Source organism: Cydia amplana, chromosome 18, assembly GCF_948474715.1.
Source record: "Cydia amplana chromosome 18, ilCydAmpl1.1, whole genome shotgun sequence".
NCBI classification, from domain to species: Eukaryota; Metazoa; Arthropoda; class Insecta; order Lepidoptera; family Tortricidae; genus Cydia; species Cydia amplana.
This window is the reverse complement of record NC_086086.1, coordinates 4,314,473-4,337,411: the sequence shown is the minus strand read 5'-3', so window position 1 is coordinate 4,337,411 and position 22,939 is coordinate 4,314,473. Positions and strand designations below refer to the sequence as shown.

The 22,939-nt window shown below is 38.4% G+C and overlaps 2 protein-coding genes across 2 annotated transcripts in view; one reads left to right on the top strand and one right to left on the bottom strand.

Annotated features, from left to right (window-relative positions):
* Positions 1 to 1,787: 1,787 nt before the first annotated feature.
* On the bottom strand, positions 1,788 to 5,070 carry LOC134656274 (large ribosomal subunit protein uL2m). Its single transcript, XM_063511793.1, has 6 exons — positions 4,746 to 5,070; positions 4,474 to 4,586; positions 4,055 to 4,190; positions 3,613 to 3,693; positions 2,756 to 2,887; positions 1,788 to 1,995 (listed from the first exon to the last, which is right to left on the bottom strand). The coding sequence occupies exons 1-6, from the start codon at positions 4,963 to 4,965 to the stop codon at positions 1,790 to 1,792; spliced, it is 888 nt and encodes a 295-aa protein (XP_063367863.1). The 5' UTR covers positions 4,966 to 5,070; the 3' UTR covers positions 1,788 to 1,789.
* A 351-nt stretch (positions 5,071 to 5,421) lies between these two features.
* Positions 5,422 to 22,939, top strand: part of LOC134656570 (histone-lysine N-methyltransferase ash1) — an 84,606-nt gene continuing 67,088 nt past the window's right edge. The window contains exons 1-4 of the mRNA XM_063512128.1: positions 5,422 to 5,813; positions 6,207 to 6,289; positions 6,950 to 7,017; positions 7,336 to 7,881. Of these exons, the coding sequence (XP_063368198.1) occupies positions 6,952 to 7,017; positions 7,336 to 7,881 (612 nt within the window). The 5' untranslated portion in view covers positions 5,422 to 5,813; positions 6,207 to 6,289; positions 6,950 to 6,951. The remainder of the gene's footprint in view (positions 5,814 to 6,206; positions 6,290 to 6,949; positions 7,018 to 7,335; positions 7,882 to 22,939) is intronic.

Here is a 22,939-nt window from a genome sequence, read left to right as displayed (position 1 = left end):
GTCACTGGGTTGGCGGAGTTGCAGTTGACGGCTGAAATGACTGATGTAAGTTTCGATCTTTGATATTTTACTAACACACTAAATTAGTGCCAAGTAAAAGAACTGCACAGCGTGTTCTGACTTGGTGCTGGAGACATATAGAACGGAGGGGGAGGAATTTGTGTTTAAAGTGCTGAATAGTGGCAGCTATTATATTTATTTGTGTGATGAATGATGACACAGATATTTGTTCCTGAGTCATGGTTGTTTTATATGTAGGTATTTAAATATTTATATATTATATCGTTGTTTGAGTACCTACCCACAACACAAGCATACTTGAGCTTACCGTGGACCGTGGGGCTGAGTCAATTTGTGTAAAAATGTCCTATAATATTTATTTATTATTTATACTAACAGGGCAAGTTAAATAAAAGCTTCTAAAAACAATTAATTTCTAAATTATATGTATTCTTTTCAGATACTCACATTCTCGGATGAAGATGAAGAATGAACAGACACTATATTTTAAGCATTTAAAATTGTGATTGAAAATGAATTATTCCCTTTATGCAATTTTATAATATTTATAGCAGCTTTATCAAGCTTTAAAATGTACTTATATTAGTTACGCTGCAACGTCTGATCAGTTGCTGTATATTTATATAAAAAAATATCTCAAATAAATGTTGGAAATCTTAGGAGTTGTTTTACTTTAGCTAAGTTGTATAATGGTTGCATGAAATGCTGTGCTCTCCAAAAATGGTTCTAAATCGGAGATCAAATACCTATAGGCTGTCAAGATATGTGAGGAAACCATTGGATGCGGGAAGCGCTATGGAATCGTGCGGGTGGAAATCTGTCAGACTGTCATCTAGTGGTTATGGTGGTCAATCGAAAACCAAAAATGTACATTGACTCTTCACGCCAGAGCAGAGGCTGCAGACTGCTAGAGCAAGCATAGAATGCATGACTACTTGCCTATAGCGCCACTTGCACCATCCCACTATCTCGGGGTTACCGGAGTTACCATGGTCACCAGAACAATTTGACACTGGGTTATCGGTTTAACCCAGGGTTAGTGGGACGGTGTATGTGACACTTAAGATCATGCACTGGTGAGCCCCAGCGCGTAAGATTAGAAACTTGTCATTGCGCTAAAAAAAGGTAGGTACCCGTGTGCGGCACCCTAAAGTTCACCTTATATAAGTACCAGGGATGTTGCGGATGCCGATTTTTTGACATCCGCGGATGCGGATGCGGATTTTTAAAGGCTCATCCGCGGATGCGGATTTCAAGATAGTACCTTAAAAAACGTCAAATATTACATTTTAGTAATTTTTATTTCAAAAAACCGGCCAAGTGCAAGTCGGACTCGCGTTCCAAGGGTTCCGTACATTAATTGTAATTAATTAATTTTATTTTAATGTAATTTAATTGTAACTATGGATTTTATGGTCCGAAATAAATGAATTTTATTTTATTTTATTTATTTATTTTATAAGTCACAGTCACGCTTGACTGCTCATTTCTAATAGGTTTTTTGGTTAATTACTAAATTACCTAGCAGTCTAGCAGTTACGCCGATGTTAAGACGTTCCTGTACCGACCTGTTCCACATCCGCATCCGCATTAAATCCGCATCGATTTTATGCGGATGCGAATGTTGAAAATAATGCGGAAGTTCCGCGGTTGCGGATGCGGATATTCGCAACATCCCTGATAAGTACCTACGCATACTCAAGGTATTAAGAGGATGTAAAAATTGAAATAATGTTGACAACGCATTAAATTTATTATCTAAGCATTCTTAAGGGTGCATCGAAAGTCTAAGCGCAGCTGGCCGGACCGCCTCCGCCTTGCCGACCTCCTTGACAGGTTTGGGCGGGTGTATCTTGCGGCCGTGGCGGCCATCTTTGCGGTGCCACAGACCCGAGCGCGGCCGGTTGCCGAGCCAGCGGTTACGCTGCGGGGACCCGATGGGCGTGCTACCGTGCTCTATGTTTGATAATCGACCTGGAATAAAGGAATATCGTCACTTTGAAAAAATCCCATACTGCCATTACGTTATAAGTCTTATAAGTATATTTTTGGAGTGCTATCCCCACACCTGCGAGAATCTTAAATTAAGAATCGTCACTGGTTAAGTCTCGGTAGCTCAGTTGGTATTGTGGCAGGCTAGTCAGTGATTTTTTTCCACTTTTTCTTTCATTATGGAAAATGTACCTACTGCAAAAATCTGAGACCATAGACAGTATTCAGACCCCATAAGTGTAAATTTACCGTTACGCCGAAAAAAATCTGCTAAGAGGGATAGAAAAAAGTACCTATAAGTAATAATGATATGTCCCTGTCCCTCTTAGCAGCAAGATAGCATGGCAACATGGCATGCCCATTGTAAAGGTAGATTAAGATATGCCCTATAGACCACATATACATTCAGATTTGTGTGGAAATAACCCTTAACACATTCATTGCCACCCAGCCAAACAAGACTTCCGCGCCAGGCCACAAACATTTCGTCATATAAAGCTGTAGTACCACGATGCCGACTATCGGGTCGTCCGGCCTGGGAACAAAATCGTAAAATACCCGATAGTCGGGTTTTCGGCACTAAATGTGTTAAGATATGTCCTATAGACCACATATACATTCAGATTTGTGTGGAAATAACCCTTAATACAAACGTGTTTTGGATGTTGTATATGACGTTTACGTCGATCGAGTGCCAATATTGATTTGAACTTGAATCATAAGTAATAAAGTAGGTACTAACCAACAACAGCCATGCAGTGTTGATCAAAGCTGAAGAGCCTCTTAGACGGCATCTGCACGATGATGCGGTCGTCCTGTTTCCGCAAAATGGTGCCGAAGGTACCCGCCGCGTGGATGTACAGACCGCCCATACCTGTATAAGTAGTAAAGCGTTATTGATTGAAGAAGAGACTACAAAAAAATATATAATTCAAAATGTATTTATGTCCCAAATACAAAAATTTCAAGCAGTACAGTGATCCCTACACTAGGCAGCCTGTATCGTGGGAATCTTAGAGAAATACAGAATAAGAGAGAATACAAGACTTACAACACCATCTAATTCAGCTGTCAAACGGTATAAATAGTTATAACATGGAGCTGTTCGCATCCATTATTAGCACATTATGAAGTGCGCGAGGGATTCGCGAAGGGGCGCAAACTACGCATTGGCCTGGCCTGATCTGGACACACCTCAAGTATTATTTATTTTCTTTGTACCTATGTACTTTACGTTATGTATGGATAATTGTACATGTATAACTAGTTGTACATGTTTCATGTTGGCACAGCCACTTTTGATCATGTTATGTTATAATAACGTAAAAATATTTTACATGCTTAAGGTAACCTTAAAAAATTTGACAAATATCCAGTGAAAACCGGCCAAGTGCGAGTCGGACTCGCGCACGGAGGATTCCGCACCATCAACAAAAATAAAGCTGTTGTTGTTAGAGTGGCAACAGAGATAATCATTTGTGAAAATTTCAACTGTCTAGCTATCGCTGTTCATGAGATACAGCCTGGTGACAGAGGGACGGACAGTGAAGTCTTAGTAATAGGGTCCCTTTGGGTACGGAACCCTAAAAATGGACTTACTGGGCACTTTTTCAATGCAGTGTACAATAGTTCCCGTAGGGAGCGCTCCTAGGACGTAAGCATCGCCTTCATTGGCTCTAACTAGAAAAAAAAACCTTTATTAATACCTACTAAACTTTGAGGGGTAAACTTTGGAGTGTGGATTCTGATACTTCCTATTATGACCAAAAAACCTACCTAGCTACCTTGCTAAAAGTACATCCGTTCGGCCCCAATTTTGGGGAAAGCCATAAGCCGCGCGTGGCGCTGTCGCCACCTAGCGGCCATATCTGTGCTGATCGTTTTGTTAGAGAGTGAGTCTTCTGTACTTAGTACTATTATTTATTCTGTGCTTTAGGTTAAAATAAAAACAATATAAACCATCAGGTCAAACATTTCCATTGTGAATACTATACTTTGATCATTTTTTTTACATCAAAAGAAAAATACTTAGCCCACTAACCAGGTATCCTAGGCAAGTGTCTGGATGATTTGATAATGTCACCGGCTTTCATGTTCTCTGTCGCAAGAATATATTTCAACTTGTCCCCGACTGCCACTAACGCAATATTTGCTGTCCGACAACCATCTTCCATTATCTGAAAGTATATTTTAGAGAAAAAAAGTACTAGTTAAGTTTTAATTGTAATTTGATTTCAAATTTATGTTTATGGACCCCTTTTACTATGGATTTTGTATTGTTACATGTTACCTACAAATAGCCATACATTTGATGTGCCCCTCCCCCGCAAAAATCGGCAGACTGTTTTGTACCGAAAATGACAGACACCTACTAAATGCTCTAAGTATCAATGACTAGATAAGACTTCTAATAATAGTATGTAATGATATGGCCAACTTATTTGTTAGGAAATTCTGTACCTGTATGACCTTCTCTTCCTGGGGAGGGCCCTCCTTGGGTCCATCCCTGATCCATGCTATCCAGTGGTATTTGTGCTTAATACCACCTCCTATGCCTTTAGCGACAACGCGACCTGTAAGTAAGCAATTGTTTTATCAACATTACAGTTAACATAGTTCAGTTAAAACGTATTAGTAGGGTTCACACTGAGCGAGCATACGCGCGAGGCAATCTCCAGTGTAGACGTGCCTCGGTAGATTTAACGAAATTGAGAATAAAATGCGTAAAGTACCTGTCACTGGATCTCTGCCTGCAAGATTGGTTACTTCTAAAGGCTTGACAGTATATTCTTCAGGAAAATGCACTATACGCCTATAAGCTATGCCGAATCCTGGCTTTGGCTTGTCTAATGGGGGTTTACTTGCAAAGTTAACGACTCCCGTATAAATAGTTCGTCTCCCCAGAATCGTAGGAGTTATTGATAGCCCAGCGAAAAGCCTATTTAGGGCCATATTGGCGAAGTATGGTCTGTATTTATTTCCCGACTGTATTTCTGCACAGATTATACTGTATTCAGGTTAAGTTAATATTCTCTATTTTAAAATTTTTGCTATGAAAAGTATGAAATAATCAGGAAATAACCTAGAAATATTTTGACTGACATGACAGTGACATTGACGTAAATTCCACACGCTGTTTCAGTTATAAGAAAAAACACTGTGATGTCAAAACAACATCAATAAACCGATGAACGCTGATTAACATGTAACATTTTTTTTATCTTTTTGATAGGCTGGCTTTACGTTTGCATAAAATTCAATTCAAAATTAATATCTTACTATTTTACCTTATAAACCATGACAGTAGTTTATTGAATGATTATAACTTGTAGCAGTGAAACGGGCCGATGCACACACACGCACGGACACACATACACATTCCTAATTTCTCCCCGTACTTGTTTTTTGCATACTAGATGCTGATAAATATTGGAAAATTATATGATGAAGTGAACATTCTACGCTTAAAGTACAGCTATTTCATGATTCTAAGCATTTCATACAAATTTAATGCCAAGAAACTTAGCATTCATACAAAATAGCATCCATGCATTTGATCAGTGACGCCATTTTGCGCAATTCATGTGTAGATTAATTTGTTATGACCATCTCTCTCTCTCGCGGCAAGAACGCATGTGTAAAAAAGAGTTAGCTATCAAATTCTCTAGCTTTCTCTCATACCTAGGCATCTTCCTATATATTTTATTTTATTTGAATGATTTGTAAACATGGAGGCCAAGTGTTGTGCTCTCAAGTGAACCAACTGCGTTTATCTTTGCGTTACAGGAGTTTAATATATGGTCAGTATATAATTACGTCTTTTATATTTAGTATATATTGTTTTCTTATGATTGAATCAGCTTTCTTCGATATTATTCCGGTTATGTATGTAAACGTATGCACTTATTTGGCGCCAATGTCCTAAAAGACCGTTACTCCTAATTATTATCGCAACGTAAAAAGAAAGCGATCAAGTGTATATTCGTTCAGTTTGAAGTAATAGCATTGAATCCACGGTTTAGGAATGGTATAATGTTACGTCGTGATGTGATAGGAAACTGGTCCTTCCGAGTGTCGGATCTGTCATCTCGACTAATTTTATACCAACAAAATCATGCTCGAACAATAGGATATTTCTTCCAAATGAACGTTTTGTATTTATATTTTGGTGATATCCTTACATTACTTTGCAGAGACAATGTCGTTCTTGTATATCCAGTGATATAATGCGGGAATTTGTGCAGTTGGACTTGGAAACATCTTGACCAACCTTGAAGTGAGTACCTATATCAATTATCTGTGTCCGTAAGTATTTAGAACAATACTGCCTAAAGTGCTACGACTAGATTTGGAAGATTTATGTATTGCTAACTAACCGTCACTTATTATTGTTACTACTAGTTTTGTCTAGCCAAGCGCCTAGTCATGTTTTTCGCTAATTATGACTGTTTTAATCCATCATAGTATCTTGTAAAGTTCTAAAGTAGGACACCTTGATTCCTTATCGAACCAATGATTTTTGTCTGAATTCGCATATGTTTTTTCAGTCTCATAGAAACAGTTTCTACATAAGTATAGGCTGGCAAACAAGACTGGTCTGACACTGATGATTAGTGGAAGATAGATTCATAGTTCAACACAGTCTCACAGTTGTCAGCAACAGTCGAATAAAAAAAAAACTACTTATCACTCTTTCACAATTTGAATACTACCATAAGTAAAGGACAGTATGATTCCCTCCGCCTATGTTCCACTGATTTCAACTCTTGCCAAACTATATAATAATATAAAGTATATTTAAAGTGATATAATTTATGTTTGGGGAAATTTTAATGATTATTATACTTTTAGGTATAGAATCTGTCTGACACTCATTAGCGGAAGATATATTGAGATTGCAATTGATACCTACTAAAGTTGTTTATTTTATTTACAGAAATGGGTACTGAAGTACCAAAGACCCATGATTCAAGTGGCGAGTCGGATTCAAATACAGATTCAGAGGTATGTTTACACCATTTTATTAAATGTTTGAAAATAAACACATATTATAAAATAACCTCTTGATTATTGCAATAGTGCAATTTTTGACACACTCTTTACATTTTTATGCTTACAAGGTGTTATGATTCACTCTTTTAATATATTATATTATTATACATTGATTAACCCCTCGTTTCCCAGGACCTCTCAAATCCATACAATTCCGACTCGTATTGGAGCCACTGGGAACGGAGAGGTTAAGGGTTTATAGATTGTTAATGAATACCTACTTATTCAGTCCTGCTAGTGAGTAATTGCTTCTTGTCTTTTTGATTATAGAACAGCAGTTCCAGTGAATCATCAGGAAGTGAATTTGAATGCTTAGGTGCTAAGCAAACTTCTGCTTCTAAACCCCACTTTTCCGTTACATCTTGTGACACCGGCCTGAGGCTCAAAATTGCTGCTATTCCTGCACGGAAGGTTTCACCTAGAAGAAGCGCCAAGCCTTCTGTCAAGACGAAACCTTCCGAGGCCACGGACACGCAAAAATCTAAAGTGAAGAAGAAATCATCAAAAAAGTCCGACAGCAGTTCAAGTTCGGAGTCTTGCAGCAAATGTTCATCAGATTCTTCGAGTGATGATGATTTGCCTCTAAAAGTTGTGTCAAAAGCATTGCCTAAATGTGGGCAGAAGGTGAGGACTGCTAAGTCTGTCAAGAGTGGTAGTGATGATGACATGACACTGAGTGAAGCGATAAAGGACATCAAGGCTTCTAAGGAGAAGCCGAGTGCGGCAAAGACTAGTAATGCAGTGAAAAAGACTAAAAGTGACGAACCGGTCGAGGAGGCGGCAGTGAAGAAGGGAAGGGGCCGGCCGCGAACTAAGGTAAGTTTTGCATGATTTTATATTTACACCCTTGGAACTCCACACTTATCGTGTGCGCGTCATCGTGAACCTTGTTGTTATGCACGAAGGTTGATATTGGGCTGAAGCTGGGCGCGTCAGTTGACGTCTTTGGTGATAAAACGGTTAAAAGTTAAGTTTAAAGCTATTTTCCTGGTGCTATAACCTCCTAAGTCCCTGCGTACAAATTTTTGTACATATTCCAAAAAATATTTTCAACTTATTTGAGTAACTAAGGGTTCCAAATTCAAAAACAAAACTAATGCTTCTGGGTCTCAGGAGGCTAGGAAAATTGTGTCATTAGAAGCCAAGATAAAGCTTTCTTGGCTTTCAGTAAAGCTCTACTAGCAAAAAGGTATGAATAGCAATCATTACTCACCCTTGCTTATAAATGTCAAAGAAGAAACAAAAACCGGACAAGAGCATGTCGGGCAATACATAATAGGTACTACGGAACCCTAAAAACTTTTTACAAAAAAATAAAACCGACTTCAAAAAGGATGAAATAAAATATTATCCTTTTTGAAGTCTATGCGTTACCAACTGATATGTTTGAAGTCGGTGCCAAGCCAAGTAGTAACAATACCAGTCAAAAATAATCAGCTTTATGGCTATAAATCCCATTTTTGACTCGTATTGTTACTACTTGGCTTGACATATCAGTTGGTAACGCTACTTCAAATAGGATAATATTTTATTTCATCCTTTTTGAAGTCGGTTTTATTTTTCCTACCCTTAAGTTTGGATTTTTTTTTCCAAATTTATATGGGTGCAACTTCGGGTTTGTTCCTGGTTCGTCGTATTCCTGTTTCGTCGTATTCCTGTTTCGTCGGATTCCTGATTCGTCGTATTCTTGTTTCGTGGGAATTATATACATATAATTAAATATGTCGTGCAGTAAACCAGTATTTACTACCTAAATATGAAGATTTCATGTAATCAACAGTGATCGTACTTTTTCTAGCATTTTTAGCACATTTCGACGAATCAGGAATCCGACGAAACAGGAATACGACGGAACAGGAATACGACGAACCAGGAACAAACTCAAGTTCGAGGTATACCCTTTCCAATAAAAAAATTATTATCAAAATCGAACTACTCTGTAAAAAGTTATGCGTGGTCATACATAAAAAAAAAATAAAAAAATATACGCGTCGACTTGAGAACCTCCTCCGTTTTTTTCGTCGGTTAAAAACAGATAAAGCTTGATTATCTGTCAAAAATTATACAGCCCTAGTAGCACGGTCGCAGTTTTATCATTTATCACCATGCCTGTCACGTTCTAACAAGTATGTAAGTGCGAAAGTGACGGGCTTAGTGATAGTGGATAAAAATGGAACCGTGCTGAGCCCGCTGGTGTTGAAAAGGTAAGTACAGTCAGCAGCAGAAGTTGCTAAGCGGGCGAGGTGTTCAAAATTACCTTGACGCGTTCTTATTCTCTTAACAATAAGATAGTCGCGTCAAGATCATTTTGAACACCTGGCCCGCTTAGCAACTATTGCTGCTGACTGTACTAACCACAACTAAGGGCTCATTTAGACGAGGCGAGAACTCGCATGCGAGTTTGATTACATTACGTCGTTTGATCGGTCGGCTGAAGTGATGTAACCTCAATGGTCCGCAATGTAACTAAAATCGTATACGAGTTCGCGCGCCGTCTAAATGAGCCCTAAATCGACATAATGCCTCAGACGATTGGTAGAAACAAAAAGTAATAGCCTCAATTCGTTTCACATTCAACTAGTACTGGAAAATTCGTTTTCTTGAAAATTTTCTCAAACATTGTAAATATCTGCATAACATAAAGATATTTCATTGGATTATGTTTTGTATATAATATTTATTTTGCTAGAACAAAATTATTTAAGTTTTGAACACTACCCCTCTAGCATTAGTAGTGTGGTGCGGTAGAGTGACAGATAACCCCTCTAGCATTTATAGTGTGATTCATGTCAATAAGGGATCTTATGTCAAATCAGTGCCCTGTTTATCAAAAGCTTGTAACTTGTAATACAAGTGGAAGTCCCTTTATTACAAGTTACAAGCTTTTGATAAACAGGGCACAGATCATTTATAAGAATAACCTACGTTTGACGTCACCTGTCGGAGGACTCGGACTACTCGGAGGAGTCAAGCTGCCTTACTGTTTATTTATTTTTGTTAAAAATAGTGTTAAATATGTTTTGTTAAATATAGCACTCTAATGAGCACATTCATATGTAGGTATAGGTATATTGAGATTTAGGTATTATGACGTACAATAATGTCATAAATTATGACATTACGTCGATGTGAAGGTTAGGTATTTTGGGAATGTATTATCTTGAGAAAAAAATAGGCATTCTGGGATTCAGGTTGTACAATTGCTTATTTCAGTGTTAAGGGTAAGTCCATAGACTAGGAATCCTCTAGACGGAGTTTAGAGCAATTATTTCATGAAACCGATGCTGCCAAAAATACTGGGGTGTGGGGGACGAGGTGAGCGAATCCCGTGCCGTGATTGGTCCGTTCAAAGACACGGACCAATCACGGCACGGGATTCTGACACTTGACTCGAAGATGGAGTAAAACTACCGTATATTTGTGGCAGAGGGGGTAGCGTTACTATGCTCAGACTAAAGGGATGTCTTGTCTGTGGGTAAGTCTAACTTTACCCTAGTTGAAATCCTAACATATCTATGTAACATGATTGTTATACATAAACTTTTAACAACCTTATTAACCACAATGTGTGGGGTGTATTATACTAATAATGTTTCTTTCAAATTGACGCCTACTATAATTTGCACTAGTTAGTAGTTAGTTACACACGCCTTTGTCTACTCTACGGTATCAACGCAACTGGAAAAAGTTTAACGGTTTTCTCTTTTTTGTATATAAGTACATCCTTTCGTAACATTTCTTGGGGGTTAATTAAACTTTTCCAAGTTTTGTGTTGTAACATTGATGCTCTACAGAGGTAAAGCTTTGTTGCTGTGTAAAGCACATCGTCTTTATTGTTTTTGAGTTCAATATACCCTTGACATTTGCGGATAACAAATCAAAAAGTAAGCTAGGAATTTTATTTTTCTGGAGTCCGCACTCCACGTTATCGTATTAGGTACTAACTTTTAAATTAATCTTGCAGGTGTCATCGTTAGTGATCTAAAATGAAAAACCATGATAACTTAGTTCTCTATGCATCGTGTTTGAATCTCTCCTAATAGAGGCACACGTTACACGTTCACATTAGAATTTCAGTTTACGTTTCACGATTACCCATCAGTTAGGGACCGATAGTAAGCTGCAGACTGTGCTTCGCTGCAAAGTAACTATAGTTGGTCAAACCAATTTGTCAGTAAATAACAACAAAAAACTATACTCTATATATACTATACTATGATTCTCTCTGTCTATGTTTGAAATGAGACAGTCCTTTGACAAACTATATGTAAACAAACCGCCATATTAAAAATGTCAAAAAATATGAATTTACTAGTGATCTTTGTTTAGATAGTTAGCAAGTTCCATAGAATGACACTTTAAACGTTCCCTTACTATTGAAATAGATGTAGACAGACACCAAAATTGAATTTTGACGACACTTGTAACAGCTTTGCTTTCTATGAACATGCACTTAACATAATATCGACTTTAATATTCCATAGTTCCTCGGCTCCAGCCATTATTGAAACACATTTAAATAGCAACAACCCCTTTCAACATTGACTACACCGGTCCGGTGGGTACTAAATAAGTAAATACTTTAAATGGTACCCCAATTCTTTGTCGTCCATCTAATCCAGTTTCTTGTATTCACAAAAGCTCTTTTATGCGTGTTTACCGCGCCGTCTCCATGTTATGAGGTCTCTTTGTGTCAGCAATAATTTATTAATTGTATCAAAAGTGACGCAGATGCACTCTTTTGTCAGTTCAACAGCCGTATTTGCTTATTCATGAGCCCGCTTTTATGATCTTCGCCTTAAACACTGGTATGTGAAAAAAATGGGGCTTATTTCAAGGATTCAATGCGGAGATGATAAAGATATTGAGATTAATCTGTTTTGCGATGATATTTTAATCTTATCCATGAATTGAGATATGTCATAGTATCAAATCGTCACCCTTAATGGTTGTGGCTCGATTGCCTTGCCTTGATTGTGGCTTAGCTACGCTTGGGATTATATTTTAGAATCCTTCGCTTCGTCGAGGATTCAATGTACGCCCTCGCCGTAAATATGTCATTTTGGTCCCTTGTGACAGAATGTACTAGTGAAGCCAGTACATAGCCGACATTATATGTAGAACTCCAACGAAAGTGTCATCTGCTTAGTTGTGTTGTTTCCTCATTGTAACAGTTATTCGGCATTGATGATTGATTGTCTGTTTGGCCTGCTAGTTTGGTCTCGTTTAGTACTTACCACTATTGAAAGCGGTGGTTTCTATTTGTAACCTAATTTGCTTTAGTGAGGGTGTTAAGTGAAATGACCTTTTTTTGCTTGATTAAAGCATGAAACTTGGCACAGTTGTTCCTTATATCAAAATAAGCCGATTAAGATCGGTAGCCCGAGGGAACCCCCCACTAGAGCCCGAGAGGGGGGGGGGACAAGTAGCGCCCCGCCCGGCTTCATTCTAAAAATTCTAACAGGCCCCGTTTAGCTAATAGGTCATATTTGGTATCAATTTCGGATAAATCAATAACGTAGAATTCATTTCTGGTATAAAAAATTGCAATTTGTAGAAAAAAAAAATAAAAAAACACAAAAAATCTAATTTATCAAGTGTAATTTTTGTTTTTTAAGTATTGTCAAAATTAAACTGCCTGGTTTTTCTACATACAAAAAATATGACAATAAAGCCTATTTAATGCAGATTTTAAAAACACAACTTTTACTAACCTTTATTAAAAGGAAATTGCATAAAAAAAACTTATATCGTCTCGCGCCGGTGAATATCTTTTTACCGACATCGGCATCGATATAGACAACATCCGAAATGCACACTCTGGAGACCGATTAAATGTATTGTTTATTGTTGTAGATCCTATTATAAAGATAGAAAGGCGTACAATTTTTTTTAATGTGTGGTTCAGTGAAAAAGGGACCCTGAGAAAAATTATCACAGCCTAGTGTTTGTATAGAAGCATACTCGTATTTAGTTAGTGCCAACCACTCCATAGACTCCATGGTCCCTGTTCTCAAACCTGTCGAATCCCACGATATGACGTCACCATAAGCGTTCTGGCTCATATATGAGCCGTGGGAGCTGACAGATTAATAAGAAGTAAACTGTAAGTATTCTTTAATATACTTGCTTATTACATTATACCACACTTTAATTTTGCGTCTTGTGTATTAATACAGCAGTTCCTTCCCCCGACACATGAATGGGTACACATTTCGTCATTCACGTATCTATGTCAGTTTTAACCATATTCTGGCCACAGCAGGGTTGTCAGAACAGTATGGAAACAGTCGTCTGCTCCTTGCTTTCATTCCCAAGAAGACTGACTGAGCAAGTTTAAAGAGGAACTAAAGTCTGACCCCAAACATAATTCTATCCTGATAAGGCTGCTTCTATTTCAGTAGTCGATTCATGTAAAGAATTATTTCGGGCATTTTTTAATTATTTAGCAACGGCTTTATCTGTAAGTATCAGTTTACTTTACAAGGTTATTTCACCTATCATCATATAAAGGTATAATAAAGTTTTGGCGAATGCTATTTATTTACTGCTATTGCTCCATCCTGTAGGAGCTTGAATCCTTGTATCGGCCAGGCTAAAAAGAGTCCATGCTTAGATCTCACTTTTATACACCTTATATTAAATGGGGAACCCGGGTTCAAATTCTAGAAGGCATTTATTTGTCTGTTTATCGTGAATACTTGTTCCTGAATTACCTATGGATGTTTTGAGTGTATGTATCAAATATGTATGATATATATCATGTAGTACCCACATCACAAGTCTTATTGAGCTTACAGTATTACAAGGTAGATCGAGAGAATGCTTGGAATACGAGTACGACTCCTGGTTTTTCAGGGCCCGATAGAAATAAATTAGAGTTTAATTTACCATGACGGTAAGCTTCACTTATAACCACTGATCTTTTAGTGAAACTCATTTCTTTACCACTAGGTAAATCATTTTGAGACACTGTGTTGACAAAACTTCGAAGAATTAAAAGTCCTTATTTATGCCATCGCGAAATTGTGTAGAGAAACATGTCACAAGTAATGTTCCTCGTGAGATTCCGAATACTCCAAGAACCATGAAAAGTCCGATTCATTTAATATGATGGCCCTATTTGCAGATGCTGTAAAACTGTCATTGCAACTATTGCAAGGTATTGATACGCACAGTAGACACGAACGTAGTCATAGCAGCTAGACTAGATTCATGCGTACGAATATTTCCCCAACAACAGGAATTGTGGGCTCACGTTGACACAGTGGAAAACATAATTATATCACATGACACACCATTGCATCCAGGTCAGGGAATTTTATTTTAAGCTAATAAAATTATCTATTCTATAAGCTAAGTACAACTAAGCTTTTATTTACCCTAAAAGAGCGGAAGTCTTACCTCCTGTTTCGAGCATTCAGTGGAAAGGGGAGAAAAAGTGAATTCGAAGCCTGGAATCTGTTCAGAGTTCAACCAAGCCACTACAAGGATTGCAGCTCTTACAAGATGGAGCAATAGCAGTGGCTAAAAGCTTTCCCCTAAAATACTAAAATGTTATTATATGATCGGTAATAAGTGCAATATTGAAGAAGGCAAGTTACACCGGGATATTGAAATGAAGAGTTGTATAATGTTATACCTGTTCTATGAGATAAATTCCATAATGTATACCTACTTCTAACAAAAGGGAGCCATATAAATGCCCTATTACGCGCAGTGTACCGAGGGGTTGATGTTTAGGTTCAGACGTTAGCTCGTCGTCAAACTTGCTCAGTCCGTCAGACTTCTTGGGAATGGAAGCAAGAAGCAGACGACGGGTTCCACACTGGTCTGACACCTGCTTTGGCCAGAATATAGTTGAAACTGACCAGAAGTAAATGCAAACCGGAATAAAAAACGCGATGCAACTACATACGAATGATGAAATGTACGCATTTTTGTGTCTGGGGAAGGAACTGTATTACGACACAAGACGCAAAATTAAAGTGTGGTAGGGTAATTCGCCAGTAACTGGCCACTTTTAGTAACTGGCCACCCAAAACCAAAAATTCATTTTAGGCCAGCCAGTGGCCAGTTATTGAAAGCTGGCCAGTTATTGGAACCTTATACTAAAATGAATTCTGTTTATAGGTGAATAGAATTCATTTTTAGTTTAGAGCGGCCAGTTACTAAAAGCGGCCAGTTACTGGCAAATTACTCTATAATGTAATAAGTGAGTAGATTAAATATAATACTTACAGTTTACTTCTTATTCATTGAGAACAGGGACCATGGAGTCCATGGAGTGGTTGGAGTTAACTATGCTTCTATACAAAAGAGAGGCTCTGTGATAAATTTTTCCAAGGTCCCTTTTTTCACTGAACGACACATTTTTTTTTCTAATCAAATATTATGTACGCATTTCTATCTTTAATATATGATCTACAATAATAAACAACACATTTAGTCGGTCTCCAGAGTGTGTACTTCGGATGTTGTCTATATCGATGCCTATGTCGGTAAAAATATTCACCGGCGCGAGACGATATAAGTTTTTTTTTATGCAATTTCCTTTTAATAAAGGTTAGTAAAAGTTATGTTTTTAAAATCTGCATTAAATAGGCTTTATTGTCATATTTTTTGTATGTACAAAAACCAGGCAGTTTAATTTTGACAATAAATAAAAAACAAAAATTACACTTGAAAAATTAGATTTTTTGTGTTCTTTTTATTTTTTTTCAACAAATTGCAATTTTTTTATATCAGAAATGAATTCTACGTTATTGATTTATCCGAAATTGATACCAAATATGACCTATTAGCTAAACGGGGCCTGTTAGAATTTTTAGAATGAAGCCGGGCGGGGCGCTACTTGACCCCCCCCCCTCTCGGGCTCTAGTGGGGGGTTCCTTCGGGCTACCGATCTTAATCGGCTTATTTTGATATAAGGAACAACTGTGCCAAGTTTCATGCTTTAATCAAGCAAAAAAAGGTTCGACCTTTTTTTGTTACTTAAAACCTTAACTATATCGATCGCTGATAGATTATTGTCGACGTACAAGTTGTTTAAGGCTATGCCAGTATATTACAATACCAATATCAATAGGATATACTGGCTGACAATCGCTATATTACGTGGAGCCAATGAATACCGTGGTATTCCGTGGCAATTTTTAAATATATTAGTTCTCATACCGGCGCGTTATTACGCGACTTACGCGACTGAATTAAAAGACTTGGGAAACTGAACGAATGGAACTAATTTATACAAAGTTTTATGAAACTACTATTCATGAGTACGAATTGTTTGTGTCCATTATACTGAAGTTGAGTGAATACGTGGCCTCGTTTGCTATATTTAACTTTTGTCTAAGCATTAACTAAGTATGAGGTCACTATGACGCTGTCTAGGTTTCGCGAAGTGTAGGTAAGGTACCTACATTTTATAGTTGGCACATAACAGACAGGCTTTTATTCTAATAGCTTACTGAATGCAGGTGAACCGAACTTTGAGTCTTACCAGTGTAACTGTGACCAATTTGTGTAAACTTTACATAATAAACTTCACTTATCTACGATATCGCACGATGTCGATAATCGTCTCGCCTTTGATGATGGGATGCTCTCATGCTCTAGTGGTCTAGCTCTAGTCAATCGTCAATCTATACAAACGAGAATCGCATCACACAACTCGTCTTAAGATTAGATGGTGACAATATTAGACTTATATAGACCGGGATATGAACCGTGATTACCTTTTATTACTCCTTTTAGTATTGTTAATCACGGTTCATATCCCGGTCTATATAAGTCTAGTGAAACTATAACCGTGAATCATTCAAAACTGTTATTGGTGACATGAATTTTGTCAGCATTGTACGGCAATCGCTAGGCAATTGGGGTTTACAAAGATGACATTCGGCTTTTCGCCCAAATTCGTACGGGAAATACGTACACACACACACACACACACACACACACACACACACACACACACACACACACACACACGTGCACACTGTTTAACGACCTGCTAAGTTCCTAAATAATGGTAGTGCCATGTAAACGGGGTGTTACTGTTCGTCTTAGCGTTTAATTCACCTACCGTCCGAATATAACATATGTTCTTCATACAATGTTAGGTATATCAATGCTTTCCAAAAATAGCAGAACTGTTTTGTTTATCGTACTCGTGTTTGTAATTGATTTCTAAGAACGTAGCCCTATTAAACTGATGTTTTGCAATTTCAGTTGCATTGCTTTCCGTATTCAAAGAAATTGGAACGGATTTAGTTCAGAGTTCGACGTGTTTGCCATTTTTTCTGGGCCGTAAATTCAATGAATAACAAGATTTCATAAAAATAGCCAGTGTTGCATTGATTGGCCGTTTTCAGGCTTCATATTGCAATGCCATGTGATCTACTATAAGAAAGATATGGCTATGATCTTAAGGAGATATATTTCTCAATTTTTGAATGTATGTTTATTCTTCTAATGTAGCAAAGCTCAAGAGCCCAAACAATATAACGTGTGAAACGACGATAGATTTATTTCAAAAAGCGCCAAATCAGTGTAGGCACAATATTTATGCCGTATTTTAACAAAAGGTTTATGGTTATGTCGACATGTCGCTCGGCAGAGTGATGGCAAGACGGCAAGTGAACCAAAATGTTCACGAATTGGTGGCAGCGTTCGGATGAAAGAAGCACCTGGCGTCCGTTAGCTCGTTGGATGGACGACATTCGGAAGATCGCGAGGAACTTCTAGATGGGACTATGAGCAGTGGGTGAAAAGAGGCTAAAACAATGATGACCAATTAGGATGTTTGTATCGCCGATTCCAAAGTGCTTGTTGCTAGGCGTACTTGAATAAGAATATTTTGAATCTTGAATCTAGGAACAATTAGAAATCGCCCTTATCGACAATAGCTAAGGTCCTTTTGCCTTAAAACGTCACACTTATGTAACCAGTTTTCTTTAACCAGCGCACTGCTTTATATGGCGTTTGATTTGATCGCGGGGTGCAGAAAATAGAGCCCAGTTCGCACCATTATAAAATAGTTGCGGTGTCGCGGTCGTTCACTGCGGTTTGCGGACACCAATTGCATAATGTTACTTCTTAGTTATCGCTAACCGACCAAAGTTCTTATCAAACAAATATTTAAGACTTCAAGCGGGAAAACATTGTTCCCATTTTGTTTTCACAAATCGTAATCTAGACGTGGAATCCATTTTTTTTTTCAAATAAAATAGGATTCCGGTTTTGCCTGACGGTTACTGTTAAAAAACTTAATGTATGGATCGAATTTATGGTAGTCGGTGTTAATAAAATGTTGATTTAGTAGTTACTTATATTAACTACTACAGATTAATGAAAAAAAACAAACACGTTGAAATAAAAATGTATCACTTCTAAATTAATTGGTCGTTTTGAACGCTACTCTTTTTTATTACAACTCGTTGAGCAGGTTTAATGTTTCTATTCTCATACCGGCCTCGGGGGCCCAAAAAGGATTTGTAGTCGTTGAAAAAGTTCGTTAAATCGATTTTTACAAGATTTTAGTCATATCTGTCTCGCTGTCTGTACCTATAGTACGTTTTTTTTTAGCATTAGAAAGAACTTGAAAGAAGGTAAGCGATTTTGACATGTCTTTTAATTGAAAAACACTTTTTTAAAATCCATAACTATTACTTATGAAAGCAGAAGACTATAAAAGATCGTATTAGATTCATAATTGTTACATATTTACCGTAACTTATTTTTAAAATGTGGTTTTCAATTAAAAGACACATCAAGATTGTTTACCTTATTTCTAATGTAAAAAAAAAAACAACTATAATAAAACCTTTTAAGTTTAATTTGACCCACTTTTCTCTTTCCGATTGAGCTGATATTTTTGCATATTTACGTAACAATACACTTAATGGGCCCGATTCGGATTTTGTAATAGATATCTATTAGACATCGCCAAGATACGATAACGATATGTTTAATACCTGTCAAATTTGACATTTCCGCGATTCTGGAGATACTTTTGAACGATTTGCACAAGATATTACTTAGAGATCTAATTCACATCTAATAGATACCTAACACGATCTATCGTAAAAGTGACATTGGTTGCCCGAATTGCGCTGCAAAAGAGAACTAGTTGAAATGTAAACTATAACGTATCTAGAATGGATCTAGTACGTGTCGTCTCTTGTGAATATCTTGAAGTTCGAATACGGCAGAATGCCCCTAATGTTATTGAACTAGGTACCTGGCTGGTCTGTTGATGGATATTGGTGGTGGTTTTGTAATAAATAAAGCTACACAACTGTAGGTCCGTTAAAATCGTCTTCATGAGTGTCTAAACTTAAAGACAAGTAGAGTCGGTGATAGTTCCTATACATGTATCAAAAATCTAATCATTGACAAAATATATAAGTACTTATTACCTAATCGCAGGTGAGGAACGCGCGTTCCCTATTAAACTAGTAGTTAATAGGTGCGTGCATTATCGTTGGCAATTAAATGTGTGTTGTGACAATGCATTGCGTGGCTGCTAGAGGGGTAGCTTGCCCTATTCTCACCCGTCATACGTTCGGTTGAACGCACCAATATAACTGAGAGCTCGAGTGTAACTACTACGCGTAATCTTAGGGTGCATTTTATACTTGATGTCCTCACGTGATCGCTTGCTTGTGGTCGGATCGTGTTGTTAATAAAGTCGAGCATTCCCGTAGTCCCCATAGCTTGCAGGCTGTGAACCAATGTAACGATCCTGAGATATGTAGCAATAGTCCTTTGCCGGAAAGCGCTCGGATACTGGTTCCTTGGATCGTTTGAGTGGCCTGCTCTCTGAATAACATCGCAGCCCTTGGAGGTGCGAGCGAAGGGGTAGGTGTGCATTTAATTAAGGCGGTGGGTGCGCTTGGCTCGCGTGCCGGCCGCTGCATTTCCGGTGCGCCCCCGGCCGCTTTCCTCCCCCGGCGTGGAAAGCGCGGTCGTCACCCGGTATTAAAATTTTTCACGTAAACTGGTTTGATAGCGCGTTGTGGTGGGGATCGCGAATACGCCGCGCCGGTCATTAGCTAGCTCGCGTTCAGCGCGCGCGCGTCTCGGGCGCACAGATCGCGTCGACGCGCGATATTCCCGCCAATCGCTTTATTGACTGTGCCCGTGATAAACTGTGGATCTCGGATCGAAGTGAGCTTAGTGCTGTGATTATACTGCCATAACATTGGATGTTTCATATGAAATTGTATTAAATGAGATTTAGGTAAAACTGGTATACCACAATGACTCCTAGTTTGAATTGACAGTTGGTTTAAATTTTTAATCTTTTTGATTACAATTTTAAACCAACTGTTACTTGAAAACAAATAAGGTTATTCCAAACACAACCCAAAATGATATCATTATATTAATGTAGAAAATCAACATGTTTTAAAATCTCTGTCCAAATGAGAAATAATGATTAATGATGATGTATTACATACTTTTTACCTAACTCTTTATGTTAATAAATATGTAGAGCGCGCGTTATCAGTTCATTAATTCGTGATCACGCCTGTATCGCGCCTCGCGACACTAATTTCATGCAAAACAAACAGCAAACAAGCGATGATAAGCTGAGCGTTGCCGAATATCCCTTATCAGACGTTTAACCAAGGTCGCGCTATCGGCCCGCGGAGCCGATGGATTCGTCCCAAGAGCGCTCGACTGCCAATTACTCATTATTATGACTGCATTTTGCTTCGAACATGAATTGCTATTGTTAGATAAGCGTTTAGCACTTCAACTCAGTTTTAAGTGTGCTAATTAAATTTAATAATATTATTGTGTTCTTATAAGAAACGCACTACATTGAAATGCAATAAAGTTATTATTTTAATTTTTATCGTACCGTAGAGTCAATAGTTTATCAATTTCTTGTCGTTTTTATGACTTTAAACATTGACATATTTTCATTATGTATAACATTAAGTGCAGTAAACCTTGTAGACTCCGCAGTCCAAGACGTACTTACTTAAGTTTCCTTGCTTAGAGATTTTTCATTCAGGATCTGTTAAACAGTCATATTTATGACAGGTACTTACCTTAAATTTAATAGTATTCATATTAAAACATACCTAATCTTCACAACCGAAAGTTAGGATAACTCCGATAGTAATCTTGCAGTGTGTGATGTAGATCGCGACCCAGTTGCGCGTGATTGAGGATAAAACAATATAAATAGCCCGTCAATGCTAGTGTCGGCCCATCAGGCGCGCTAGTTACAACGTATACAGAAACCTAACGCCAAGAAACTTATGTGAATTGCGATGTTTTACGAGAGTTAGACAAACGGTATGCTTTCCTTTATAGGACGTATACAAACCCAAACAGAAACTTAACGTGAGTGAAGTGTTGTGAAGTGGTATACTATAACTGAAAGTAAACTGGTAGACAACGGAAGCTTCCGTGGATAGTGCGCCGTAAAGACAGTGCATACTTCTCCTCAAGTTTTCAGTGCTTCGTAACAAACATAGTGTGAGAGTGTTGACTTGTGGTGTGTAATGCTGGCATGATGCGGCACGCAGCGAACGCGGCGGCCTGGACCGCGCCCGGCGAGGTCTGGGAGTACGTCAGCCAGCTGGTCAGCTCGTACCACGACCAGCACGATTGTCAGGTACGTTGTCTGTACACGGTGTGTGTGTGATGCGGCACGCAGCGAACGCGGAAGCCTGGATCGCGCCCGACGAGGTCTGGGAGTACGTCAGCCAGCTGGTCAGCTCGTACTACGACCAGCACGATTGTCAGGTACATTGTTTGTACACGGGAGTGTGTGATGCGGCATGCAGCGAACGCGGAGGCCTGGATCGCGCCCGACGAGGTCTGGGAGTACGTCAGCCAGCTGGTCAGCTCGTACTACGACCAGCACGATTGTCAGGTACGTTGTTTGTACACGGAGTGTGTGATGCGGCACACAGCGAACGCGGCGGCCTGGACCGCGCCCGGCGAGTCTGGGAGTACGTCAGCCAACTGGTCAGCTCGTACCACGACCAGCATGATAGTCAGGTGCGTTGTCTGTACTCGGAGTGTGTGTGATGCTGCATGTGTGGTTGGATAGGTGGCATGTAAGATATTTTTTTGTCTCAAAATAAATCTAACGATGAAAAAGTTTACGGCCTTGGACAGTTGTGCTCTTACCTATTTAGAATAATTCTTTTAGCTATGTGTAGTAAAGGTTAAAAATGTCAACCATGGTCGCTCTAATCCAGCAAACGTACACGAATCTATCACTTTGATTGCTGTAGGGTCTTCCCACGCGACGTCCTTCCGGACGACCTGACATAAGTTCGAAGTCTTTCTTTGACATTTTCGCTGCGAAAATATGATCTCTTCACTTGATGGTCTAGTGGTCCGTAATGTATAAAAATAATAGCCTATTAAGATTAATATGCGACGTTATCTAAGGTCAAGTTAATAATAAATATTTCGTACCTACTCTTCACTTGACCGCTTAGCCTGCTGCCTGTTCATCTGATATTTATAACACATCTAAAAAAATATGTTTATTACGTTGTAAATTGTCCGAGTTCATTGCATTTCATCTTTTCATGAATTCGCGTTTCGTCTCGTGAATTCACAATGTGTTTAATAATTTAGGGCTCATGTTTTAATCATGCGTTGGCTTCCACTTGTTTGTGCATTACCATGAACCTATAATATTACGGACAGAGTTTCGCTTACAACACAACTGTGATTCCAACATCCACCAGTTTCTAAGTATTTACGCGTGACACACACACATTGACAGCCCACATCCACCAGTTTGCCGTCAGACGAATCGAAACGTCATTGAAGTAAACATGTCGAAGAAAAATATAAAATATGCCGGCATGCGTAGCTAAATCCTGCTAGA